The sequence below is a fragment of the Protopterus annectens genome, chromosome 3.part1 (assembly GCF_019279795.1).
Source record: "Protopterus annectens isolate FY-2018-M chromosome 3.part1, PAN1.0, whole genome shotgun sequence".
Lineage (NCBI taxonomy): Eukaryota > Metazoa > Chordata > Ceratodontiformes > Protopteridae > Protopterus > Protopterus annectens.
The window spans coordinates 380769946-380796875 of record NC_056732.1 but is presented as its reverse complement, the minus strand read 5'-3'; the positions used below and the strand labels follow the sequence as shown (position 1 = coordinate 380796875).

Here is a 26930-nt window from a genome sequence, read left to right as displayed (position 1 = left end):
ATACAAGGAGGTTAGTGGTAGCATTCTCAGAACTGTTACCTGCACCATCAGCTAGCATACAGAGGAATGAGAGGATAGGGGAGTATAAGGTGAAAATTATGAGTACAGATTGGGCCTACAAGAGCTAGGGGTTGGGGGAGGAGATGGAAGCACAGTATAGCCAATGGGTTAAAATAGATAGTAAGGGATACAGAGGCTACAGCTGGAAGTGAGTTATCAGTAGAGATCAAGAAAGGGGGCCATTTATGAAAATATCAGGACAAAAGGGAGGGACAAACTCACCACTGAGCAGAGATCACAGGGGAGATCACATAAGAATTGGAAAAAGCAGAAACACTGAATGAAAACTGTGCTTCAGTCTTTACAAAGTAAAGCAAGTGAAGGGTGCTATACTGGAAGGAAGTCAGAGTGGAATGGGAAGAGCATTGGACAGACACCAGTACAGAGGGGGGAGTCTAAATTGAAACTGGCTGCCCTAAGGGGAAATAACAAGAGCCATATGGACAGTCTTCCTAGAGGCCTCAGAAATCTGGCTAGTGTGTTTGCAGAAGTGCAAGGTCATGGAAATAAAACAAGTGTAGAATCCTTGTATGGAATGAGGGGGCAGAAAAAATCTGTGGAACTACAACTGCCTGCTGCTTGAAAGACCTTTTTTGGGTTTTCACTTTTTTTTTTTTTGTGTCCCTATCTGACCCATTAGAAATCTGGCAACCCTGGCTGTACATCTAACTGTAATAAGACGATTGCTTACAGTGTATCAATTGGGTTATTACTGTGGAGTCCATTTTTTTTTTTTTTTTGCCATTCACTTCTTGCTGAGGGGTCATTGTCCTGCCGTTTAATGGCAGAGTATAGGGCTGTACATGGAGTTGTCTACCTGCACAGTGTGGGTTCTGTCAGTCAGCCAGTTGGCCACCCATCACGTGACATAGGTGTTCTATGCCTAGTTTACTGAGTTTATCTATGATTCCATAGTGGTGGATGGTGTCAAGGGCATTGGCAAGGTCTAGATAGGCTGTGTGAACCACCTTACCCTAGTCCACGGCTCTGTGGACTGCCTCAAAGAAGCCAATCAGGTTTAGGAGGCATGATCTCCCTTTCACAAACCCAAATGGGTGGGGTCCAGAGTTTGAAGATTTCCTGTGTCTTTGTTTATAAGTTCCATGATGTTACGTTCCATGGCCTTGCAGATCAGGCTCGTCAGCCTAACGGGGCAGTAGTTCTCTGTGTCTGTTTAGGCTACCGCCTTCTGGAGTGGAATAACAGTAGCTGTGCGTCGTTCAGTAGGCACAAAGTCTAAAGTGAGGCAAGTATAAAACATGGTACTTAGATGGGGTGCCAGTTAATTTTGTAGTTCGTACACAATACAGCCTGGGATGTTATCTGGTTCCATGGATGCTGTATTCTTGGTTTTGGATAGTGCAGTTTTAACCTGTGCGTCTGTGATTACAGAGACCTGACATTCTTCCATTATTGACATGTGCACCTTTAGGGGGTGAGGGGGGGAGGGTTGGCACTGAACGTATATGCCTGGATGTAGCCAGTATCAATTGTGCTGTACCTCAAGGCAGATCTGACTGTTGTCATTGAGATTCTTGACATAACTATAGAATGCCTGGTGGTTGTCTTTACAATCGTTGATGATTTTGTTTATGTAATGAACTTTTGAGGATTTTATGAGGAATCTCAGCTTCTTGTTGAGGCTGACAAGGGAGGCTTTCCAATCAGGGGATTTTACTCTTTTTTTGCAAATGTTTCTTTCTTCTGTTTTAGAGTTTAGTTAGTGCTGGGGACCACCAGATTATCATCCTTTTTTTGGAGGACAGCATCTTTGTTATATTTTGGATGGCACAATTCATGCACTCTTCTATGCAAAACCCATAGCAAGAACATTTTGACATGAGACTGCATTGAAAGAGGAGGATCCACAGACAGACATTCTCAACTGGTTGATAAATGAACCCTGATAGAGGAATAAGAAAAGGCATAGGATAGTAACTCAAACAAATATTGTAAAACCAGCAAACAACTAGCTGTGAATGGGTGCTGGTTATGTTGCTGGCACTAACTAGAACACCTTTTCCATTTGTTAATATATGGTTTTCTAGTAGCAGGCTTTCTTACCTCCATTAATACCTGCTGCATATCCTCCGTAAACAGGTGCCTAAAAGAAGTTACGACTGCATCATCCAGGCAGCCATTTGAAGGTAACTGATGCTGGGGTGTATCAATCACTCCTGTTCTTGTGTGAGTAGGTCCAGTCTGTGAGGAAGTTTGTGGTAATTGCCCTTTGACATTTCCAAAGGAAGGGAGAACCATGTTTGCCTGGACCAAAAGGGAGTCACCACCATGATCTTGGGGGATTACTTCAGAATGTTTTCAGTTACCTTACAGTACTTTTAAAATGACAGGAATAAACAAGTGATTCATTTAAAAGTAAGTTACAGGCTCCAGATAGTTCATTACAAGTCAACACTACTAACTTTCCTGGAGATAAAAATAATAAAGCAGACACAATTTACAAAATGCAAGCTTTTTCCCACAAGGGAAATTATTTTCCCAGCAAAGGGAAGCACCAGCCCATCACTGATCCCCAAATGCTTCAGAAGAGTTTACTCTTCAGCAGAAGAAATACTTTTATGTGTCAGATTTTCATAGAATGCACAGATTTTTGTCCACACTTTTTGGTGTCTTCGTCAGAAAATGTGTGTTTTTCTGGCAAATCAGTGGCATGATCTACGGAAGGAAGTCACTAAATAATTACTTATATTTGCATTTCATACTTCATATCCTTCATACAATGTATGCTACAACAAACACAGTTACTCTATCAACTAAGTGCACAAGAGCAATAATTATAATCTGTCCCTGTTTCTAAGTCTTTGTTCCCACCTTTGGATGGCATTTGTCCATATTTCTTACTGTCAGAGCTTGAGAGGTATGAATATTTCTTATTTTTTCCTTTTTTTCATGTTTTTAGACAGCGCTGAGGCGATGCAGATCAAACTGTAAGAAGCTCATCACTTAGAAAGTATCGATTGGCTTATTACAGTGCAGTCCTTTTTTTATTCTTTAATTTTTTTTTGGCTGTTGCTGTGAGACCACCAGTAATTGTTTACTCATTAACAAGAAGGGTATAAAGTAATATAATTCAAAATTCAAATAATCTCTTAGAATATATGAAACTTATTCAGTTACTGTAGATTCAGCTAATTGATAACTGCCAAATGTGATTACTGGACAGATCATAATAATAACATTATTTTATTTTATTTACATTTGTTGACCGTGAGTGTCCGACTGGACGTAGGTCCATTTTCAGCAGGGGCCCAGGGAGAAAAGCTCCACAGTTCAAATATACAGACAGTAGTTACATTGGATTTACATAGCAATGAACAATTTGATCAACATAGCAATTAACAATTACAAACATAGTTACAGCTGAAGTATGTAGTACATCAGTAGACAACTAGAATCTTTATAATCTGTGAAGTTTGTAACAGACATTAACAATTGTTACATTAAGAAGTTCCTGATGTATAATAAGTAGTTAGGCTTATGAGCATCCGAGCTTGCTATAATCAAAGTAGTTATTGGGGTGGAAAGAAAGATAGTGGGTGGATGGGGTGGGTGATATTAGAGGAGGAGTTGCAAGGGCATAGACAGCATATTTTTAGGTGCACTTTTAGTAATGTTTTGAAGTGGGTGCATGATGGTACGGAGGTAATTGTGGGTTGGAGGGAGTTCCATAATTTGGCTATGGCGCAAGGGAATAGTGCTTCTCCAGCAGAGTTATTGGCTTTAGTGACCTGTAAGTGATTTTTCTTGCTGGATCTTAGTGGTCTGGTGGTGCGATAGGGTAGGAGTAGATTCTGGAGGAATGGGACTTTTAGTGGATGGTTTACTAGTTTTTGGGCAAGTGTCAGTTGATACCATTGAAAATTATGTAGGCAAAATTGTCATTCTGTACTTATGCCACTGACAGTATCATTTCAATCCTGTGTGCTTACTGCCATACTTGACAAGTTTAGTTAGTACAACTGCAAATTGGATGCTGCAATCGTTAATTTACTGAAGGTTGTAAACCCTCTTCAGTGGTGTTGTGTACAAACTGCACACTTTTGTTCTTTTAAAGAGACGAAAGCAAACTTTGTCACGTGAAAAATAAGAACTGTATTTGGCTGAGTAGTGTTATCTGCCAATTAACAGCTCAATATATGACCAGTTTAGCAGTAAGACTGGAAATGTGCACAGACAGGGAGTGCCTCAAAGCAAATTTACTAATCTGGTTAAAGGAATAGAGGATTACTAAATAGTTAAAGCTGAATTACAGGATATATTAAGCTCCAAAAATGTATCAGTTATGTGCATTATGCCAGTGATACTTGCACAAAATATTCAGTCCCCCCCACCAGCCGTAAAAAAATAAATAAATAAATAAACTTCACTGCTTGGTCTCTAGAATACAGTGAGTTTTCAGTACATTTGTTTACCGTGCCAGCATCATAGACACAGGTTTGAAAAGTACTGTTCTGCAGTCATTTTAAATATGTGGAGATGATGCAAATGTCAAGGAAAATTACAGAAACAGGATGTCAGTAGACTGATGTTAGTCAGAGACTGGCAAGCAAAAATAATTTTAACATAATAATGTCTTGTAGAAATATGGGGAAATAAAAAATCAAGACAATGAAATCAAAAATTTGTTTAATGAAGTCTTTCTGCTGCTGCCAAACCAAGTAAATAGCTAAATGATTCTGCAGGCAGAGGGGAAGACATTTGAAATGGCACTCCCTTCCTTTCAGTTCTGAGCTGTCAGCTGTAGTGACAGTTTTCACACCTCTGCAGTAGTAGTGCGGGAGGAGGGGACTGTCAGTTCATGCTGAACTACAAAAGAACACTTAGAACAAAGGCATCCAATTTAGCTACTGCTCTGTCTGCCACTGGATAACTTCAAATTATACTGTAAAGCAATCTCTGATCTAAACTTAAATCAGGGTGATTAGCAACAGTAAAGAAGCAGGCCTAACACAGAAGGAATACAAACTGAGAGTGAGTCACAGATTTCCCATTATATGTCAATGGCATGGGAATTCACAGTTACTTCCTTATGTCTGGCATGAGTCACAGAAAGAAGACAAGAAATGCTTTATGGGAAAGAGAAAGGCTTGAAGCAGAAGAAGATCGCGTTGACATATCAAGCCCCATCGGTAGCCATGTTGTGCTAAACAGGCTAAAATTACAAATAAAGCACTTAGAGTGATTTTGATGTGTTAAAATAGGTCGGGAAAGAAAGATAGACTGAAAAATACATGTTTTTTTAGTTGGAGGGTGGAGTTTTCCTTTAATGTCTTAATTTTTTTTTCTATGGCGCACCAAGAGACACAACATAATTTTTTCTCTCTTCACCAGAATTTTTACAATGCAGGAGAAAGGGTCATTAACAAACTGCAGTAAAAAAGTATACACTGCAGTCAAATAAGAAAACAACATAAGAAATACAAACCAAGAACTTTCCCTTTCCAGTTCAGCAGTCTAGTCTATGGCAGAGGCTGTTTGAGTGAGCTTTCCCAGAAAAATGCAGACATACATGAATACATGCTGTGCCAGTACATGGCATGAACGTTTTCTAGTACTGTCCTGTAACCAGTTCTATTCATTCTGTTTTGATTAACAAATAGTTGGAAAAACATATTTGCATTTTGCATATTAAAGTGCTTATAAAGAGAGCTTGTAGTACATCCATTCAGGGGTGTCCATTGTCCCCATTGATTTTTGCCCTAGTTGTGGAACCTTTTCCAAATTATATAAGATCAAATAAAAACATCAAAGGCATACTAATAAATGATGATTTTAATCCCCAAAATACAATTATTTGTGGATGAAATCCTATTAACTTTGACTGATTACTTTTCTTCTCTTATTGCAGTATTCCAAGCAATAGAAATATTCTAGAAAAAATCAGGATTCAGGTTTAATGAAAATAAGACTAAAATACTAACTGTTAATTATAATATTAATAAAATAGATAAGAAATTACATAAATACATTGTGAAAGATGGTAAAATCACTTACTTAGAGATAATCTTGTCTGATAATATTAAAGGACAACAACGGGATTCTGTTATTAAATGCTTAATTTCTCTGTCCTTTTTCTCCCTATTTATAGTCCCTGCTATGAATAAACAACAATATGGCATTTAAAATATTTTAAATCAACTGTTTCTGTCCAGGAGAACAGTACCTTACTGTACTGTGGTGGTTTCACTTTCAAAAAACTTTTTATTCCACCCTGGAAAAGCTTGCTGTAGTCTTCAATTTATTGGAGTCATCAAGGCCAATGAATACAGGTAGTTTTTGGGCCAATTCCCTTTCCAAACTGACATCACTACGACCGTCCTAAAAACCCACCCATGCTGCGATGTCATAGCTCCCTGGTCCTTCCCCTACCCATACAGAAATTAAAGGTTAGAACAAGGAAACAGTACATGAGGCAAGTCTCCTGTTGTGAGCTGTCAATCACAGCAGGTAACAGCTCAAATTACCCTTAGCACTTTGACAGCTAGGGAAGTTAGGTGCGAAGGGGGATGGAAGATGAGATTAGGCTTCACAAAAGGCTGCAATTTAGCCATTCTGAAAAGAAACAGCAGTATAAAGCACTTTGAAAGGCTGTTGTGTGTTGTGTAGCATTTGCACTGTTTGTGTCAATTGAATGGCTTGAAATGTTCCTTAAATCTAACTGAAAGACAGCAGTGTATGCATGTAAAATCAATGCAGTGACAGGAGCTTTAAGAGAAAGAGGCCTGTGTGATGTATTTTTTTACAAACAAGCACTGCACTGTGGGATATCTAGAGGCAGACTAAACAATCAGGATCACTTGAAGATGCTAGACCCCATGTGATCAGACTTGGAAATTTTGTATAAAAATATTTAAAAACATGTAACTAGTCCCAGAGTGGTGTTAAATGTAGGAAACATCAAACCATTATGAAATAAACTTGTTTGTTGAGTCTGTGGGTGTGGTTCTCCTTTAAAGATGTAACAACCATCAATTATAATAATACATTCCATAAAACAAGCTCTTAATAAATGGAATATTTTTTCACTATGGAAGAGAGACTCTCCTTAATTAAAATGATTATCCTTCCTAAAATTCTATATATAATACAATCTTTATCCCTCCCACTCCCAAAAAAATATAAAAGAGTATAATTCTTTGTTTCTGAGATTTTTATGGATTCCTAATAAGCCTAGATTGGCTTTAAACCATCACATGAGAGAGATTGGACATCAGGCGATATTGGTTTTCCAGATTTAGAATTATATTCCCTATCATCAACTGTTAAGACAATAATTTCTTAGTTAAATAATAATTATAATGCCAAATGGAAAATATTCAAGGAGGTATTTGGTGTAGTAAATCCAATAATTTAACAAAATCATATCATTCTAAAATAGTTACTAATAAATTTCATTGGTTAATAAAAGACAATTTTATAGAAAACAAAAAAACAGTTAACTCTTTTTATATTAATATGATAATAACCTCCTTTTAAAATGTCATTTTCAGGAACCCTGAATATAAAGCATGGATTTTCTTTGTATTTCTTACTGTCTATCCTCAAAATAGTATTAATACATTTAATTTAACAACCATGACTACATTTAAAGACAAAAACCTGTTATACTGGTATCAGTTACTAGACAACGGGAAGTTACGAAATGGTGACCATATCATTAATCAGTCTGAGTTAAGCAAAGACATCGTTAGAAATTCAAAATTGTAGACATTTGTTTGGAACCAACAGTTAGAAATTCTTTCCGCACATTCATTGATTTACTGATTATTCTAATGCACCAGAATATAATCGAAAAGGGGATTCTATCTAAAATAAATAAGGTATTTAAGAAATCAATAGTATGTCACAAATAAAGCTAGTGGGATTATTTTAGACTTGTTAATAATTACTCCCCAAGTGAGGATAATAAAAAACTAATACTTCAATCTTCAAAACAAACTACTTCATCACTGAGGTGGAGGATATTTTCTTGGAAGTTCTTACAGAGAACCTTTATCACACTACCTAAAGTTGAATTGATGTATAATAAAGACATAGGATACTGGAGATGTAAAGTAAATGTCAAAGCTGACTGGCAGCATATGTTTTATGATTGTATAAAACTTAAAACATATTGGGATAATATGAACTCTTCCTTACAGTCTGTTTTAATGATAAATTTATGCTGACCATATCTCATATTTTATTTAATACACCTATTCCCACTTGTGTCACGAAAATAAAATACCCGCTTTCATGGAATAGCGGTGGTGCAGTGGTAGTGTTATTGCCTCACAGCAAGAAGTTTTCCTGTTTGATTCTTGGCTGGAGTGCGGGGAGTGCCTTCTGTGTGGAGTCTGCATTTCCTCCCCGCAGTTGGGTGGGCGTTCAAAAGACATGCGTAAATGGGCGTGCCTTCGTTGAAGGTTGAACGTCGAGCTGGCACCTTGGCATTTGTGAAAATCTACTGCCAATCATTAGTGGACTGGAGTTCCGCTGTGGCCACCCCTAACCGGGAAAAGCCGAAAGACAAACAACAACATCAACATCAAGAAAAGTCATCACCAAGAACTGGAAGAATCAGACGACTCCTACTATGAAGGAATTTGTACAATTGGCAACTGAAGTCTGTCATGTTAAACTTATCATGATCAAGACAAGAACATCTAGAATCACCTCTTCATATAATATACGGTTGAAATTCAAAAAAATAGATAAACAGACTTTAATAATTAACTAACAACTACTGTTATCACATTTCTTTTTCTATTTAAAAGCTTTGATTTGTAGTAGACACTGTGGTAAATAGTTATTTTAGTTGTGTATTGTTGTTTTAGATATATATATTTGTTTTATAATATTTCTATTATCATATATTATTGTTTTGTTATTAAAATTTTCAATAAAAAGAAATTGCGAGAAAAAAAAAAGAAGTATTCCAGAACTGGAATTGAAAAGGTGCTGTCTGTGTGTGTATGTATAATCTAGTAAATACTAGCATGCAATCTAGCTACCTCTCTGTGAACCATAAGTAAACATTACAATTTTGCAGTGGTGTGAAACAAATTTAGGATGAATAGGTAGTCTCAACATCTTCCTTCTGTTGCTATATCATGTCAGCTGAATAAGCATGTCTGACGTATGCCTAGTATCCTCCCATGCAGTCATTATTCCTACGTATTCCAATGCATGGTATAAGAGGATGCTTTTGCTCTCCCCATTGAAGAGCAGCATGAATTCATCTAGTCAGTAAACTGTACATTCATAATTTAACTTTTGGCCATGAATTTTCTTGTGTATCTGCAGCAAGTTCTGTGGAAAAATAAAAATCTTTGGTTTTGGTTTATTTTCTTAAGAAATCTATTTCTTTGCTGTGTACCAAGATGCACACACCCCTCCCTGATACCAACAACATGTCACACTGCTTGGAGCAACCACTGAAACAGGCAAGCAGTTCTGCACAAAGTTGCCCTGAATAGAAAATATTCCAAATGTCAAACCCCTTGTCAACTATTCATTTGGGACTCTTTTGGAATCACAATTTGTGATTAAGCATTACTCTTGCAGCTTGGCAATAACCGTTGATGAGCTATAAAGGCTTTACCTTCTGAATCTGTCTAACTGTAACCAGCTGTGGATTTTCATACTTAGAGGAATAGGTGAATGAAGAGCTGTATATATGTATGACTAAAAACAGGATAGGTGAGAAAAATGAAGAGAAAGAGAAAACTCGCTGGTGAAAATGTGCCTTGTCCTTTTGCCACAAAACTGAATAGTATATGCAAAAGTTGTCAAATACTGTACAACTCAAACATAGATAAGAAACACATTGTTTTCTTACTATCTTAGTTGTTTCTTTTTCTTTAGATGCTCTCATATCATGCTACCTGTTCTAAGGCAGAAGTAGATCGCCTGAAGGTAAAATATACTTTTTATTTGCTATTCTTATTGATTTTAATGTTAATCCAAGCAATAGTATTGCAAAAGAACCAGAAGTACAAGTGTGATAATGGTTTTACTTGAGCTTTATGTTTGTATTAAAATGATGATCTACTAACTAATGCACTGATTAACTAATGCACTGAAAGGGTTTATTTATTTCTTTAATGTCCTGAATTTACAAGCAGTATTAAGCATATCTCCTCAAAGCTGCATCAGATGTAGACAATAATTCCCTCCTCCCTTTTCCCAGATAACCAAAAATTATTACTAAAGACGTTTGGTATTTTTGTCTCCTTCTTTTGATTGTTGTGTGTCTGTTTTCTTTGTGTTTCCATTTGCAAATTTTACAGGTTGTTTTAAAGCTATACATTGTTTTTATTCCTTGCTTCTGCTAAGCAGAACAAAGGTATGCAACAGACAGACACACACACACACACACACACACACACACACACACACACACATGAACACACACACCTACGTTCAGTTTATAGTGTTCAGTCTACATCCTACATGTTTTTGTAATGTGGGAGGAAATGGGGGAACCAGAGGAAACTTTAATCGGAGCTGCTGGCTACTGAGACTTGTCTGCATATATCAACTGGACACAAGCTGATTTAAGTATACTTTTCTCTGCACTTATTTAAGGTTTGATTTAGTAAATATTGTGTGTCTTTGATTCAGTAAATATTGTGTGTCTCTGTCTATCTGCAGTTAGTTGCCTGAAGTGTGAAAAAGTGTAGCCATCTGGGCTCATTGAAAGTTGTTAGACTGCTTTGAAATTCCTGTGTTAGTGTTAGCCTGGGGGTTTCTGCTTGCATTAAAACCTGTGTTGGTTATATTTCTAGTAATCATTTTAATCGGAGTTGCTGGGTACTGAGACTTGTCTGCATATATCAACTGGACACAAGCTGATTTAATCATACTTTTCTCTGCACTTATTAAGATTTGATTCAGTAAATATTGTGTGTCTTTGATTCAGTAAATATTGTGTGTCTCTGTCTATCTGCAGTTAGTTGCCTGAAGTGTGAAAAAGTGTAGCCATCTGGGCTCATTGAAAGTTGTTAGACTGCTTTGAAATTCCTGTGTTAGTGTTAGCCTGGGGGTTTCTGCTTGCATTAAAATCTGTGTTGGTTACATTTCTAGTAATCATTTTAATCAGAGTTGCTGGCTACTGAGACTTGTCTACATATATCAGCTGGACACAAGCTGATTTAAGTATACTTTTCTCTGCACTTATTTAAGATTTGATTCAGTAAATATTGTGTGTCTTTGATTCAGTAAATATCGTGTGTCTCTGTCTATCTGCAGTTAATTCCCCCCCCCTCCCTGTTTCCTGTTGTGGTGTTAATCTTGGTGGCTTTGGAACTGCCCGCCCCTGCTGTAAATCTGTTTTTGCACACTCCTCCTGGACCCATCTCATTTGCTCAATCAACTGAGTACAGTGAGATCATATTTTGATTTCAGATACTCCTACCAGTCCCATCTCCTCTGCTGTGTACAGAGACAGCACTTGGGAATGACATTCCCCTATAGTATCTTAATCTGCTCTGTTTCCTCCCTCTCCACAAAAAAAAAATTCACTTAATCTGCTTTACTGTATTTGTGTTTCTTCCTACTTTATTACCTTATTTTGCTTTTGCCTCTTCTTAAAAATACTCAATTGAATTTATTCTGCTGCCTTTATTACTGCTTGCTAGTAGCCTGATTAAATTGTAACTGTTATTCTAAGGCCTTTGGTTTAAGCACTTGGGCTTCAAGCCAGTTGTTTTACATTAAGAAGGTTTGTGGTCTGCACTGTTGTGGCAGGACAGGTAGCATACATCCTTCTAAGTTGGGAACTGCTGATTGAAGGCTCGGTGTCTGTTATTCTAAAAGTGTATTAGCTCTGGGTTAAGCACTTGGGCTTCAGGCCAGTTATTTTACATGAAGAAGGTTTGTGGTTTGCACTCTTGGGGGAGGAAAGGCTAGATTCTGCCCTTCTGAGCTGGGAATTTCTAGTTAAAGGCTTATTGCGCATGCTTACTTGAACTGTTTCTTTCTGAAATCGGTACGCCTTGTTTGCTGTAGCATAGACTAGATTCAGGCCTGCTGGATCTAGCTTTGTTTGTATAACTTGTGCACTGATCCAGGCTGTCTTTTTTAGAGAAGGTTTCTCTGTACCCTAGTGGCAGGAGTGTGCAGTTAGAACTTGTTTGATTGAAGACTGCTGGAACAGGGCTCAGTTTTGAGCTTTTTAACTGGTTAATTGGGTAAAGTGTTGTTTTGATTGCATCTGCTCTATTTTCTGAAAATATATATATATACTTGTTTCCCACCTTTCTGAACTAGTATAGTCCAGTTTTCAGGTTACTGCTGAATCCAGGGCTGTGTTACAAGTTTCTGTGTCGCCCATACCTTACTAGGATAGAAAGAAGTTTTTCTGTTCACCTGTGAGAGAAGGGAGCTTTGATCAGACTATCTGTCCCTGGAGGAGTGGTTTCAGCCCAGAAGTTAGAAGTTTATTGGCCATTTTGGGCTAATTTTGATTGTATATGCTCTATTTTCTAAAAAAAAAAATATATATATATATATATATATATATGTGTATATATACTTGCTTCCCGCCTTTCTGAACTAGTATAGTCCAGTTTTCAGATTATTGCTGAAACCAGGGCTGTGTTACAAGTTTCTGTGTTGCCCATACCTTACTTGGATAGAAGGAAGTTTCTCTGTTCACCAGTGAGAGAGGGGAGCTTTGAGCAGACTATCTGTCCCTGGAGGAGTTGTTTCAGCCCAGGAGTTAGTAGTTTATTGGCCATTTTGGACTAATTTCTCTCTTTTTCACTTCTCTGCTATAAAAACCGCATTTGCACAGTTTTTGCACTTGTATTCTGCTCAGCAAGTGCCTTCCAGTTGTTCTGCAAAGTCTACAGCAGCAGAGACAAAAGAGAGACACTGGCGTGATTAAGTATAATTTTTCTGCTTTTCTTGCTGTCTTAACTAATTCCGCCTAAAAAGCCATTTTTTAGTGAATCTGTGATTTTAAAAGTTTGTTATTGCTACATATTGTACTTATTTGCTGCCTGCACTTGAATTAAGCCATTTTTGTGTTTAAATAATCTGTTGAACAGTTGTTGGCTACACACTAAAGTGTGATAGCCTTTTCTGTGCATTTAAATTGTTGTTTTGATTGTATCTGCTCTATTTTCTGAAAAAAAATATACTTGTTTCCTGCCTTTCTGAACTAGTATAGTCCAGTTTTCAGGTTATTGCTGAATCCAGGGCTTTGTTACAAGTTTCTGTGTTGCCCATACCTTACTTGGATAGAAGGAAGTTTCTCTGTTCACCTGTGAGAGAGGGGAGCTTTGAGCAGCCTATCTTCCCTAGAGGAGTGGCTTCAGCCCAGAAGTTAGTAGTATATTGGCCATTTTGGGCTATTTTTAATTGTATCTGCTCTATTTTCTGAAAAAAACAAAAAAACAAAAAATATATACTTTTTCCCACCTTTCTGAACTAGTATAGTCCAGTTTTCAGGTTATTGCTGAATCCTGGGCTGTTACAAGTTTCTGTGTTGCCCATACCTTACTTGGATAGAAGGAAGGTTCGCTGTTCACCTGTGAGACAGGGGAGCTTTGAGCATCCTATCTGTCCCTGGAGGAGTGGTTTCAGCCCAGACGTTAGTAGTTTAGTGGCCATTTTGGGCTACTTTTGATTGTATCTGCTCTATTTTCTGAAAAAAAAACAAAAAAAAACAAAAAAAAAATATATACTTTTTCCCACCTTTCTGAACTAGTATAGTCCAGTTTTCAGGTTATTGCTGAATCCAGGGCTGTTACAAGTTTCTGTGTTGCCCATACCTTACTTGGGTAGAAGGAAGTTTTATTGTTCATCTGTGAGAGTGGGGAGCTTTGAGCAGCCTATCTTTCCCTGGAGGAGTGGTTTCAGCCCAGAAGTTAGTAGTTTATTGACCATTTTGGGCTAATTTCTATCTCTTCCACTTCCCTGCTATAAAAACTGCATTTGCGCAGTTTTTACACTTGTATTCCGCTCAGCAAGTGCCTTCCAGTTGTTCTGCAAAGTCTACATCAGCAGAGAGACAAAAGAGAGATATTGGAGTGATTAAGAATCATTTTTCTGCTTTTCTTGATGACTTAACTAATTCTGCCTAAAATGCCAGTTTTTTTAGCGTTTCTGTGATTTAAAAAGTTTTGTTATTGATACATATTGTACTTATTTGCTGCCTGCACTTAAATTAAGTCATTTTTGTGTTTAAATAATCTGTTTAACTGTTGTAGGCTACACACTAAAGTGTGATAGCCTTTTCTGTGCATTTACAGTGTTGTTTTGATTGTATCTGCTCTATTTTCTAAAAAAAAAAATATATATATATATATATATATATATATATATATATATATATATACTTGTTTCCTGCCTTTCTGAACTAGTATAGTCCAGTTTTCAAGTTATTGCTGAATCAAGGGCTGTGTTAGAAGTTTCTGTGTTGCCCATACCTTACTTGGATAGAAAGAAGTTTCTCTGTTCACCTGTGTGAGAAGGGAGCTTTGATCAGACTATATGTCCCTGGAGGAGTGGTTTCAGCCCAGAAGTTAGACATTTATTGGCCATTTTGGGCTAATTTTGATTGTATCTGCTCTATTTTCTAAAAAAAAAAAAATAAATAAATATATATATATATATATATATATATATATATATATATATATATACTTGTTTCCCGCCTTTCTGAACTAGTATAGTCCAGTTTTCAGGTTATTGCTGAAACCAGGGCTGTGTTACAAGTTTCTGTGTTGCCCATACCTTACTTGGATAGAAGGAAGTTTCTGTGTTCACTGGTGAGAGAGGGGAGCTTTGAGCAGACTATCTGTCCCTGGAGGAGTTGTTTCAGCCCAGAAGTTAGACGTTTATTGGCCATTTTAGGTTAATTTTGATTGTATCTGCTCTATTTTCTAAAATATATATATATATATATATATATATATATATATATATATATATATATATATATATATATATTTACTTGTTTCCCACCTTTCTGAACTAGTATAGTCTATTTTTCAGGTTATTGCTGAAACCAGGGCTGTGTTACAAGTTCCTGTGTTGCCCATACCTTACTTGGATAGAAGGAAGTTTCTGTGTTCACCGGTGAGAGAGGGGAGCTGTGAGCAGACTATCTGTCCCTGGAGGAGTTGTTTCAGCCCAGAAGTTAGTAGTTTATTGGCCATTTTGGGCTAATTTCTCTCTCTCTTTCACTTCCCTGCCACTAAAAACTGCATTTGTGCAGTTTTTGCGCTTGTATTTTGCTCAGCAAGTGCCTTCCAGTTGTTCTGCAAAGTCTACAGCAACAGAGAGACAAAAGAGAGACATTGGTGTGATTAGGTATAATTTTTCTGCTTTTCTTGCTGTCTTAACTAATTCTGCCTAAAAATCCAGTTTTTTTAGTGAATCTGTGATTTAAAAAGTTTGTTATTGCTACATATTGTACTTATTTGCTGCCTGCACTTGAATTAAGCCATTTTTGTGTTTAAATAATCTGTTGAGTGGTTGTAGGCTACACACTAAAGTGTGATAGCCTTTTCTGTGTATTTAATGTTTTGTTTTGATTGTATCTGCTCTATTTTTTGAAAATAAAATACTTGTTTCCTGCCATTCTGAACTAGTATAGTCCAGTTTTCAGGTTATTGCTGAATCCAGGGCTGTGTTACAAGTTTCTGTGTTGCCCATACCTTACTTGGATAGAAGGAAGTTTCTCTGTTCACCTGTGAGAGATGGGAGCTTTGAGCAGCCTATCTGTCCCTGGAGGAGTGGTTTCAGCCCAGAAGTTAGTAGTTTATTGGCCATTTTGGGCTACTATTGATTGTATCTGCTCTATTTTCTGAAAAAAAAATATATATATACTTTTCCCCACCTTTCTGAACTATTATAATCCAGTTTTCAGGTTATTGCTGAATCCAGGGCTGTTACAAGTTTCTGTGTTGCCCATACCTTACTTAGATAGAAGGAAGTTTCTCTGTTCACCTGTGAGAGAGGGGAGCTTTGAGCAGCCTATCTGTCCCTGGAGGAGTGGTTTCAGCCAGGAAAAAAAGAATACATATATATATATATATATATATATATATATATGTATATATATACATATATATATTTATATATATACTTTTTCCCACCTTTCTGAACTAGTATAGTCCAGTTTTCAGGTTATTGCTGAATCCAAGGCTGTTACAAGTTTCTGTGTTGGCCACACCTTACTTGGATAGAAGGAAGTTTCTCTGCTCACCTGTGAGAGAGGGGAGCTTTGAGCAGCCTATCTGTCCCTGGAGGAGCTAAATCCAGGGCTGTTACAAGTTTCTGTGTTGCCCATACCTTACCTGGATAGAAGGAAGTTTCTCTGTTCACCTGTGAGAGAGGGGAGCTTTGAGTAGCCTATCTGTCCCTGGAGGAGTGGTTTCAGCCCAGACGTTAGTAGTCTATTGGCCATTTTGGGCTACTTTTGATTGTATCTGCTCTGTTTTCTGAAAAAAAAAAAAACAAAAAAAAAAAACTTTTTCCCACCTTTCTGAGCTAGTATAGACCAGTTTTCAGGTTATTGCTGAATCCAGGGCTGTTACAAGTTTCTGTGTTACCCACTCCTTACTTGGATAGAATTAAGTTTCTCTGTTCACCTGTGAGAGAGGGGAGCTTTGAGCAGCCTATCTGTCCCTGGAGGAGTGGTTTCAGCCCAGAAGTTAGCAGTCTATTGGCCATTTTGTGCAACTTCTGATTGTATCTGCTCTATTTTATGAAAAAAAACAAAAAAAATATCTATACTTTTTCCCACCTTTCTGGACTAGTATAGTCCAGTTTTCAGGTTATTGCTGAATCCTGGGCTGTTACAAGTTTCTGTGTTGCCCATATCTTACTTGAATAGAAGGAAGTTTATCTGTTCACCTGTGAGAGAGGGGAGCTTTGAGCAGCCTATCTGTCCCTGGAGGGGTGGTTTCAGCCTAGAAGTTAGTAGTTTATTGGCCATTTTGGGCTACTTTTGATTGTATCTGCTCTATTTTCTGTCAAAAAAAAAATATATATATATATATATATATACTTGTTCCCACCTTTCTGAACTAGTATAGACCAGTTTTCAGGTTATTGCTGAATCCAGGGCTGTTACAAGTTTCTGTGTTGCCCATACCCTACTTGGGTAGAAGGAAGTTTCTCTGTTCACCTGTGAGAGAGGGGAGCTTTGAGCAGCCTATCTGTCCCTGGAGGAGTGGTTTCAGCCCAGAAGTTAGTAGTCTATTGGCCATTTTGGGCTACTTTTGATTGTATCTGCTCTATTTTCTGAAAATATATATATATACTTTTTCCCACCTCTCTGAACTAGTATAGTCCAGTTTTCAGGTTATTGCTGAATCCAGGGCTGTTACAAGTTTCTGTGTTGCCCACACCTAACTTGGATAGAAGGAAGTTTCTCTGTTCACCTGTGAGAGAGGGGAGCTTTGAGCAGCCTATCTGTTCCTGGAGGAGTGGTTTCTGCCCAGAAGTTAGTAGTTTATTGGCCATTTTGGGCTAATTTCTATCTCTTTCACTTCCCTGCTATAAAAAACATATTTGCTCAGTTTTGCGCCCCGAGCAGCGCTGGTTAGCTAGAGTTAAACTATTCTTGGCTCCACAAAGTCTACTCTTCAATTTTTCCCATGGAACTAGACAAACCTTCAACTTTAGCACAGAAACCATTCATTTCACAGTCAAGCACTTGCTTAAAACTCATAGCAAGCACTAATTAATCCTAGCACTAGACCCCCCCTCTACTGTCCAGAAGGACAAGGCTCTCTATTCGTCCCCACCAGCCAATCATAAAAACAGCTTACTCTACCTATTCAGGCATGTCCAAAGGGCAGTTTCTGGTGTACTCTCCCATTCAATTGGTGAATCTGGGCATTTTGAGGCAATATTACAACTGCCTCATGTACACAGACAACCCTCTCCTCCTACCACCAAACACTAATATATACGAGAGATGCAATAATACAGCCAAACTGGAGGCAAAGCTCTCTCAACCAAAGACTGGAACTGACAGTCAAGAGGAGAAGGGTAATACTTGCAACACACCTCCAGTCTCACATAGACCTAATAAACCAACACTGGCAAATAACACACATGAATACATGAAAACATACTCAGAGGCTCTAAATAAAAATCTGCAAAAGCAACAGAGATCTTCAAAGCAAACATCCAAGCAACCTCCACACCCCATCACCAACCATGAAACACATACTTCATATAATCAGTGTGCCACGCAATCATAGCCCTTAAGGCAAAATAACATACCCAACACACTAGTAATAGGCAACTCTATAGTCAGGCATACTGATATCCCACTAACTAGGCTGGACAAGGAGAAGGTTACAGTTAGCTGCCTGTCGGGCGCCAGGATTCGCCACATAACACAAGCACTCAGGTCACTCCAGAACAAGTACAAATATGACTCTGTCATTGTCCATGTTGGTGCAAATGACCTGAGACGTACCTCCCTGAACTATATGAAAACTGACATGGAAGAGCTCTCTGATCATGTAGCCCAGGCCAGAATGACCCTGACCCTGAGTAGCATCCTGCCCTCACCAAGAATGATGCTACAGTATAAAGAAAAAAATGATCAATTTCAACAATTAGCTACATTTCTGATGTCATTCAAAGGAGATCCAGTATCTGTCCACCTGGGATGACATGCTCGAAAAGCCACGTTGCTTTGCAAGAGATGGTTTGCACCTGTCACCCTTAGTCTTTCAAATACTGGCCAAGGTTCTTGCTACCCCCATAGTGCCTTTTTTAGGCAAGGCCCAAAAGACAAACCCACCACCATAAATAGCACAAGCAACCAAAAACTGAGGGTAATGCTACTCAATGCCAGAAGTCTAAACCTCAAAATGCATGCACTTGAGGCACTCCTCAGTATGGAGAACATCGACATCTGTGCAGTAACAGAAACCTGGTTTAAGGCTCCTGAGAGCACCCCAGCACTACTAGGCTATAACTCATACCATACCTTTCAGCCACAGAACCAGGACCAAAACACAAAAGGCGGGGGTGTATCCAAATTCATCAAGGATACCCACACCTCCAGGTTAGTGATGCAGCACAATGCATCAGAGATCATCCATGCGCAACTAACAATGGGCAAAACTGCAATCCAAATTGTAGCTTGTTACAGATCACTCACCATGACCAAGGACCCCCATTCCACATTTCTGGAGACACTGGGAAATATGAAGGTCCTACCAAACCCCCTAATACTGGGTGATTTCAATTACCCAAACATAAAATGGGAGAACTACTCAAGTACTTTACCCAAACATAAACTGGGAGAACTACTCAAGTACTTTACCCAAACATAAACTGGGATAACTACTCAAGTACTAACTCCCTTGCCCAAGCTTCCTAGAATTTATAAACTCAAATGCCCTGGATCAACTGGTTAACACCCCCACCAGAGGGAACAACATATTGGACCTGGTCATCACCAACATGGGCAACCGGTGTTCCACACCGGAGGTCAACCCCTCGCTGGTTAGATCAGACCATAGACTAATCACTCTGGATATCCACATTCCGCCCCAACCCCCAGTCAAGGAAACCATTGTGAAAAACTTAAAGCAAACTTCACGTTACTTAAGACCGAGGTGGAAAGATTCACAGCCCTCATGCTAAAAAAACAATGCTGTCCAAGCTGCTGAAACCTTTTCAAAGGCACTCTGTGAGCATCTGCAGGAATGCATGGATTGTGCTATCCCAAGTAAAACCAAGACTCACTCCTCCAAGAAAAGGAAACCAGTCTGGTGGACCCCTGCCATAAACAAGCTATAAACAGAAGGAGGAAACTAGTACAGAAAAGAGTAAAATCCTAAGAAGGAAAGACATCCCTGATCAGTATCAGCAAGAAACTACGATCCCTCAGTAAATCATCCAAGGCTAGTTTCGAAAGAAACATTGCCAATGACTCCAAAGATAACCACAAAGCGTTCTTTAGCTATGTCAAGAACCTAAGTGGAAACTCTCAGATCTGCTCTGAGTTAGTGCAGAATGGCACAAAATACACTGAACCAACTGATATTGCTAACATTTTGGCAGACAGGTTTAGTGCAAACTTCACCCCCCTCTCACCCCCTAAAGGGCCCATAACCATACCAGAAGAATGTAGGGTCCCATCAATCACTGGCACACAGGTTAAAACAGCCCTATCCAAAGCCAAAAACACAGCTTCAATGGGACCGGATGGTGTCCCAGGCTGTGTCTTACAAGAGCTCCAAAATGAACTAACCCCTCACCTAAACACACTGTTCAAACTCAGCCTCTCTACAGGCTATGTACCCAGAGAGTGGCACACAGCAACAGTTAACCCACTCCACAAAGGTGGAGCCACAATGGACCCCAGGAACTATTGCCCTATAAGCCTGAATAGCCTGGTCTGCAAGGCTATGGAGCACATCATCATGGAACTCACTGACAGAGACATTGGGAACCTCCAAACCTTGGACCCTACTCAGTTTGGCTTTGTTAAGGGCAGATCATGCCTCCTAAACCTGGTGGACTTCTTTGAGACAGTTACCAAGGCATTATACGAGGGAAAGGAGGTCCACACAGCCTACCTAGGCCTCGCAAAGGTTTTTGACACCATTCCCCATTCTAGTATTATAGACAAACTCACCAGCTTGAACATAAACCCCTACTTCACAAGATGGGTTGCCAACTAGCTCATGGATTGAACCCACATCCGACTCTAAAACGGTTACAAGTGGTGTCCCCCAGGGCTCAGTCCTAAGACCCCTCCTGTTCGGTATATACTTCTCAGAGGTACAGGCAAGCATAGGAGGACTATGGCTGACCAAGTTCGCAGACGACTGCAAACTAGGGGCCATAATTGATTCTCCGACTGATACAGACACCCTCCAGAAGGGTCTCACTGAGACGAATACCTGGTGTCAAAAGCATGGCCTCAAGCTAAATGCAAAAAAGTGCATAGTCATCCCCTTTGGAAAAAAACAAAGTACCCGCAAACTACCACATAGGTGGTAGTCCCCTAAATACAGAAAATGTAATAAGGATCTGGGGACCCAAGTAGATAGTAATCTCTCCTTTGATAATCATATTGCCAAAGTTGTTAGAAAATCCTTCTATGTGGCCTACCTAATCACAAAAGGGTTTGCATCTAGAACAAAAGAGTTTATTGTGCCTCTCTACTCATCACTCATTAGACCCATCATAGAATACAACTCCCCATTTGGGATGTACCTTACAAGACACCTGCAACAGCTGGAAAGACCACAAAAGTACCTCACCAAGAGGATTACTGGCCTCAAACAGATGCCCTATGCAGCCCAACTCAAGAAACTCTAGCTGTACTCAGTTGCATACCGCTTACTCAGAGGTGATCTCTGCCTGACATACAAGGCCATGTCCAACCCAGAATTGATGGACATGCTCCACCTAAAAAAAAAAAAAAATCCTGGAGCGCCACACACGCTAGAGATATAAACCTCACCATAACGATAAATAGGACATGCTGGAGGGATAGATTCCTGTCCCAGAGACTCCCCATGCTTTGGAACAGGATTCCAATATACATCAGGCAGAGCCCCTTACTAACACTCTTCAAGCGTAAACTTGATGGGTGGATGGGGAACAGAAAATTTACCCCAGGGATCACTGCAGTGGCTCTGCTGGACAGTGGCACAGGGAACTAATGGCTCTGCTGGACAGAGGCACAGGGAACTAATCTAAGGGGGTGGCGAAAGCCAACACATTCTGGCTAGGCTTATAAATGCCCTTGGGCAGATAGCCTAGTACTTACCTATGAACCTATGAACCTATGAACACATAGAGGACATGCAGACTCTGCACAGAAGGCACCTTAGCTCTTGCAATTAACTTCTTCTAATTCCTGTGACTCACCAAGAAACAAAGTTTTGTTGTCTTTCTAAATCAGAACTTTTAATATGCAGGGGAAAGGACTTTGGGATACTTCAATAAAAAAATACACTGCAATAAACTAAAAAAACAACATAAGGATTACAAACCAAGACATCTGACACAGCACACAGCAGTCTATTCTATGACAGAAGCTGCTTGAATGAGATTTCTTTGGAAAACCTTGAAAGATTTTTATATTTCCTTTTAAATAAAAATACTAATCTGTAGCCCCTCACTCATTTGTTAAGTAACTAGCATCTGCTAATTCTTATGGCTTGCATATCTAGGAAGTAAATATAGTTGCTTATGGACTTTAAAAACTAAGAATTTAGTATTCTTTAATATCTACATTCACTTATTTTAAAGAGAAGTGTAGATTTTTTTTCTTTTGCATTTTTCATGTCTCAGGTAGTCCAAAAGAATGTAGAGAAAAATATGAATGCATTTTTTTCCAGCTTTTTATGTGAGCAAACCTGAGGGGCATTTAAAAAGTGAATTTATCAGCATGTGTATGCAGTATTAAAAATAACAGTAATAATGCACTTAATAAATATTCAATTAAATATATGAGCTCTGAAAAGTTTACTTTCTATATTCTTGAGAAAGTTGCAATACCTGAGAGGGGAGGTAAGGGCTGCTTTATTGAAGGCCCATGAACTATACTGGCAGTTATTTCCTGATGGAATGAATGTTCCTGATCTCAATGATAAGACATCAGTTTCTAGGTTATTGATTCTTAAAAATGCCAAAGTGTAGATATATTTGTATATTTCACTGTGTTGATTAATGTAATGTTTTTATTTGATTATAATATTTCATAAGACTTTATAATATAAATTATCCACTGACTGGCCATTAACATTAGAAAACAAGCTTTCTGATTGGTCAGCCCAACCAACGTAACCATTGTAAATCGAGCATATACCAATGGAAAAAAGTCTGGTCACCCTCATGACCAAACCATTCCAACCGTGGGTAAATCCAGCATTACCCACACACAGTCATGGGTTATTGTATATTAAATGTTCGTTTGAATTGATTTTGCCATTAAATGGTGCTGTTTTAATTCTATTTAAGTTTTTGGTTTGGAAGGGTTTGTATGTCTAAAGAAGTTCATGTATTGTGTGTGAACCAAAGTGCTTACATTTCAATAAATTGTGGTCTTAGCTTTGCCCCAGGAGCTTTGTTTTCTTTGGAAATGTTATAAGATAATTGACAACACCTTAACAGATTTTTTACTCTGTAATTATATTGATTTTGATGTGCATGATTTCTGAATATTTACAAACAAAAAACGGTGTTCTGTTTGGCATGTGAAAAATCCACAAATGTAAACAAAACCCTGTATTTGGAGTTTTGAACCTATACTTTTGCAAAAAGCAGTGTGACGGGATGTATTTCTGTTTATATAGATAGATGAATCCTTGGTGCACCCAGAATTTTTAGATAAGAGTGTTGAGAAAAGATGACTTAAAAGAGGCCTTTTGATTTTGAATATGTAATGCTTCTGTTGTGCCATGCCTTACGATCGTTTTTTTTTTTTTTTTTTACAGGCAAGTTGTACTATGTCTTTAGTGGTCACTCATCTCTACTAGATGTCTAGTTAGATGCTTTCCACAAGCTTTTCATTATTTTGTACTTCAGTTACTCAGTTTTTTGTATGTCCAGGAGGGGAGGGTAACACCCCGCACCCCAGATGTTAAGAATATATTAAGACTATCACACAAGCCTAGTAAATAACCAGAGGTCAGAATGAAATCCTGCACTTTGTACCTGTGAGGTAAAGACCTTAAATATTATGCTGCCACCCCTCATGTTGTAGATTTATTGTGATTAGACTTTCCTGTTTTTTGTGCCATCCAAGACATTCAAGTTTAACTTATTACTGTTGGTGTTAGTACTGCACAGCAGAAACAGAATACTAGGTGGTTCATGTTGTTCTATTTGCTTGATACATTTTTGTCTTTATCAATGCTGGGTTTTCCTTGTAGGGTTGGAAAACTGAAACATCGGGTGGCTGTTTATGATTGTCACTATATTTCAATTCTTTCATTGTGTTTTTGTATTTTGTGTTATTTTGATGATTCAAAGTCACTAACTGCTTCTAGTTTGTAAATGGGACCTGCCATATTAATATGTTCTTGGAGGTTTTGTTCCCAGATTTCAAGCCTCTTTAAATTACAGTCATGCTATATATAGGAAACATTTTTTCTTACTGCCATGTAAATTGAAATGGCAATAGTGTGAGTCACATGCATCTTGCACAGTGTATGGAGCTAGGTAACTTTTTTTTCACCTTTTTGCCTGACTTAATCTGATTTGTATACTTACCACTGCATCTGCCTCTTAAAAGCAGTTGCAAATAATCAACAAACTAAAGTAGCTGAACTGCAGATTTATTTAAAGCTGCCAGTTCATAGTCCTTCAAGTGCTAACAGACCCTTCCTCACACTCTTCCTGAGATCAAAGCTCTCACTGTAATCAAGGAATTGTTAAATGGCCACTCTTCTACATCAAAGAACTTTTAATATACATGCAGACATTTGCTATTTACCAGTGTCTGCAGTGGGTGCGTGCATGTGTGTGTGTGTGTGTGTGTGTGTGTGTGTGTGTGTGTGTGTGTGTGTGTGTGTGTGTGTGTGTGTGTGTGTGTGTGTGTGTGTGTGTGTTTTGTAAGTTGGTGAAATTTATTTTCTTAAAAGTATTATCATTTCTGTCATGTTATTTATGTCCTTAAAATACAAAACAGTAAAAAAATGGTACACCATGCTGTTCTTGAATTTGTGTTATGAGTTTGTTTTTATTAATGCTCAAATGTCTTTGTGTCATTCTCCCACTTCTGTTGTATTGTTAGATACCATGACTACTGACTTTATTTGTTACACTGTATCATACTAGTACTTCATCCAAACCATAATCCTTGAGCACAGCATATTTTTGTATGCATTGCACGTATTTCCAGGATATGTCAAATATGTAACTACGTTATTAGACTGTAGTATTTATTGTTTTTCATTGAGAATTGGTCATTCCAGTTTTAAGAATGGATTGTGGGTGACTTGTTATCATGCATGTTTTTGCCCCACCAGCTAGCTATTGTGCCACTAGTGTACCCTTACAAGAAAGGAAAGCTGTAGCCACCACTGCATGCATACTACTGTTTTGTCCAGTGTAACTCTTCTTATGAAAAAGCAAAATCTGGAGAAGTTTGCCTTTCCATAATCTAAATTAGTAGGCAAAAGAATTGATATGATATGCAGTGAATCCAAGAAATCTATGCATCAAGTAGTAACAAAAGGGTTTCTCAAGGGCTTATAGCTGTATGTCATTTTCATTGCTATGCTAAGAACTCTGCATCATTTCTCACGTTATTAATTAATTACGGAGTAAGGTTCCTAGTTAAAGAAATCCATTAAGGTCAGGTATATGAACATGACATAGCATTGCATTGCTGTAAGTGAATGCAGTTCTTAGGAAAACCATGTAGTACAGCATTCTTTGGACAGGCATAAACAAACTTTAAGCTCTCATTCTCTTTCTGTTGAGCAAACCGCTTAGAAGTTTAGCCTTCCACAATGTCCGCATAGAAATATCTTTCTGTATTTGATTTTTGAATGTAGTAGCATTATATAACACACTAGGAAACGTTTTTTTCAAATTTGTTATAGCCCCCTGTTTACCTTTCTAATTAAGATTAATTAACACTGTAAAGCCAAATGTAACATACGCTTGGATGAGAGCATCTTTATTGGACTTTGTTTAATCTCACACGAATTGTATTAATTTCTTTTCAGGCTGCAAAGATTCCTTTATTGACTGAACTGGGAATTGATGATTTTTATTTCAATGATTTTTCCTTGGATAGTGATGCAATGATTACAGCTTCACTGAGAATGTTTATGGAGTTAGGAATGGTTCAGAAGTTCCGCATTGATTATGAGGTAAAGCACAAGCAATTCATATTTTATTGTTATAGTTACCTTCATAGAACTGTGTTATGATTTTGGTTGAATAACATTTGCACTTTTTGTTTCTTAAGTACTGCTCACAGTTTGGCAAAATTAGTATGCAATAACAATGCACTTACTATACGAATGAGAACTAAAAATGTACACATAAATCATTTGCTTGGAAAAAAATATAAAGCTTATTAGGAAAGTATTAATTATATTAGAGATGTTTTGAATTTTGTTATGGACTTTGTAAATGGTATGTACATAGTTTCATTAGATTGTTAATTAATAATTGTGTAAATGATTATTGTTTTTGTTTTAAAATCAGAAAGTTTAAAAAAAATGTGCAAGGCTGTACTGCCACACTTAATGTCTGTGAAGATGCCTCTACAAAGATAAGATCTTTCAAATAAGTTCACAAGTCTGATTATTAAGAAAGAAAAAATGAGCAAAATAATCACAAAATAATCTACATACTAATTGTAATTGCCAGTTTTAGACTAAGCAAATGTACCTTATGTAAAGTTTGATTACTCTTACACAAGTCTTAAAAGTGTTATCACTTGACTTTGAAACTGGGTGCCACTATAACTAAAATCACTAAAGAATCAAGGATATCAGTAAGGCTTTATGGACTTCTGTCACTGCTTCATAAGCCTACCTATCATGGACACTTTTCCTTGCCAGCATAAACTCTTAGAGTATTTTTAAATTCATGAATAACTCAGTAAGGCTGTCTTGCAGTGATGTTATGTGTCAGTCTGTCTGTCTGAATCTGTGTGTCTCTGCGTATATCTGTGTCTGGGAAGCCTCTGTGTATACGAGACAGGGCTAATGCATGTAGAGCATACACCACAGAACTGACAGTATGGCTGCTACATGAGAAGCTAGTGATGTGCACTTGGTTGGCAGCTCTCTGTAACTTCATTGTAATATCATTTTGGTTGCTAAGAATTGGTTCAAACTGCCCTTATGTCTGGACTGCATTAACATTGTTATAAAAATCTATGTGTTGTAACCCTAAAG

The 26930-nt window shown here is 38.0% G+C and overlaps 1 protein-coding gene across 1 annotated transcript in view; it reads left to right on the top strand.

The window, feature by feature from the left end:
• The window catches only part of LOC122798137 (dual 3',5'-cyclic-AMP and -GMP phosphodiesterase 11A-like), a 757362-nt gene that overhangs the window by 560927 nt on the left and 169505 nt on the right, over positions 1–26930 (top strand). Inside the window, exons 10-11 of the mRNA XM_044066848.1 lie at positions 9928–9978; positions 25746–25892. Of these exons, the coding sequence (XP_043922783.1) occupies positions 9928–9978; positions 25746–25892 (198 nt within the window). The remainder of the gene's footprint in view (positions 1–9927; positions 9979–25745; positions 25893–26930) is intronic.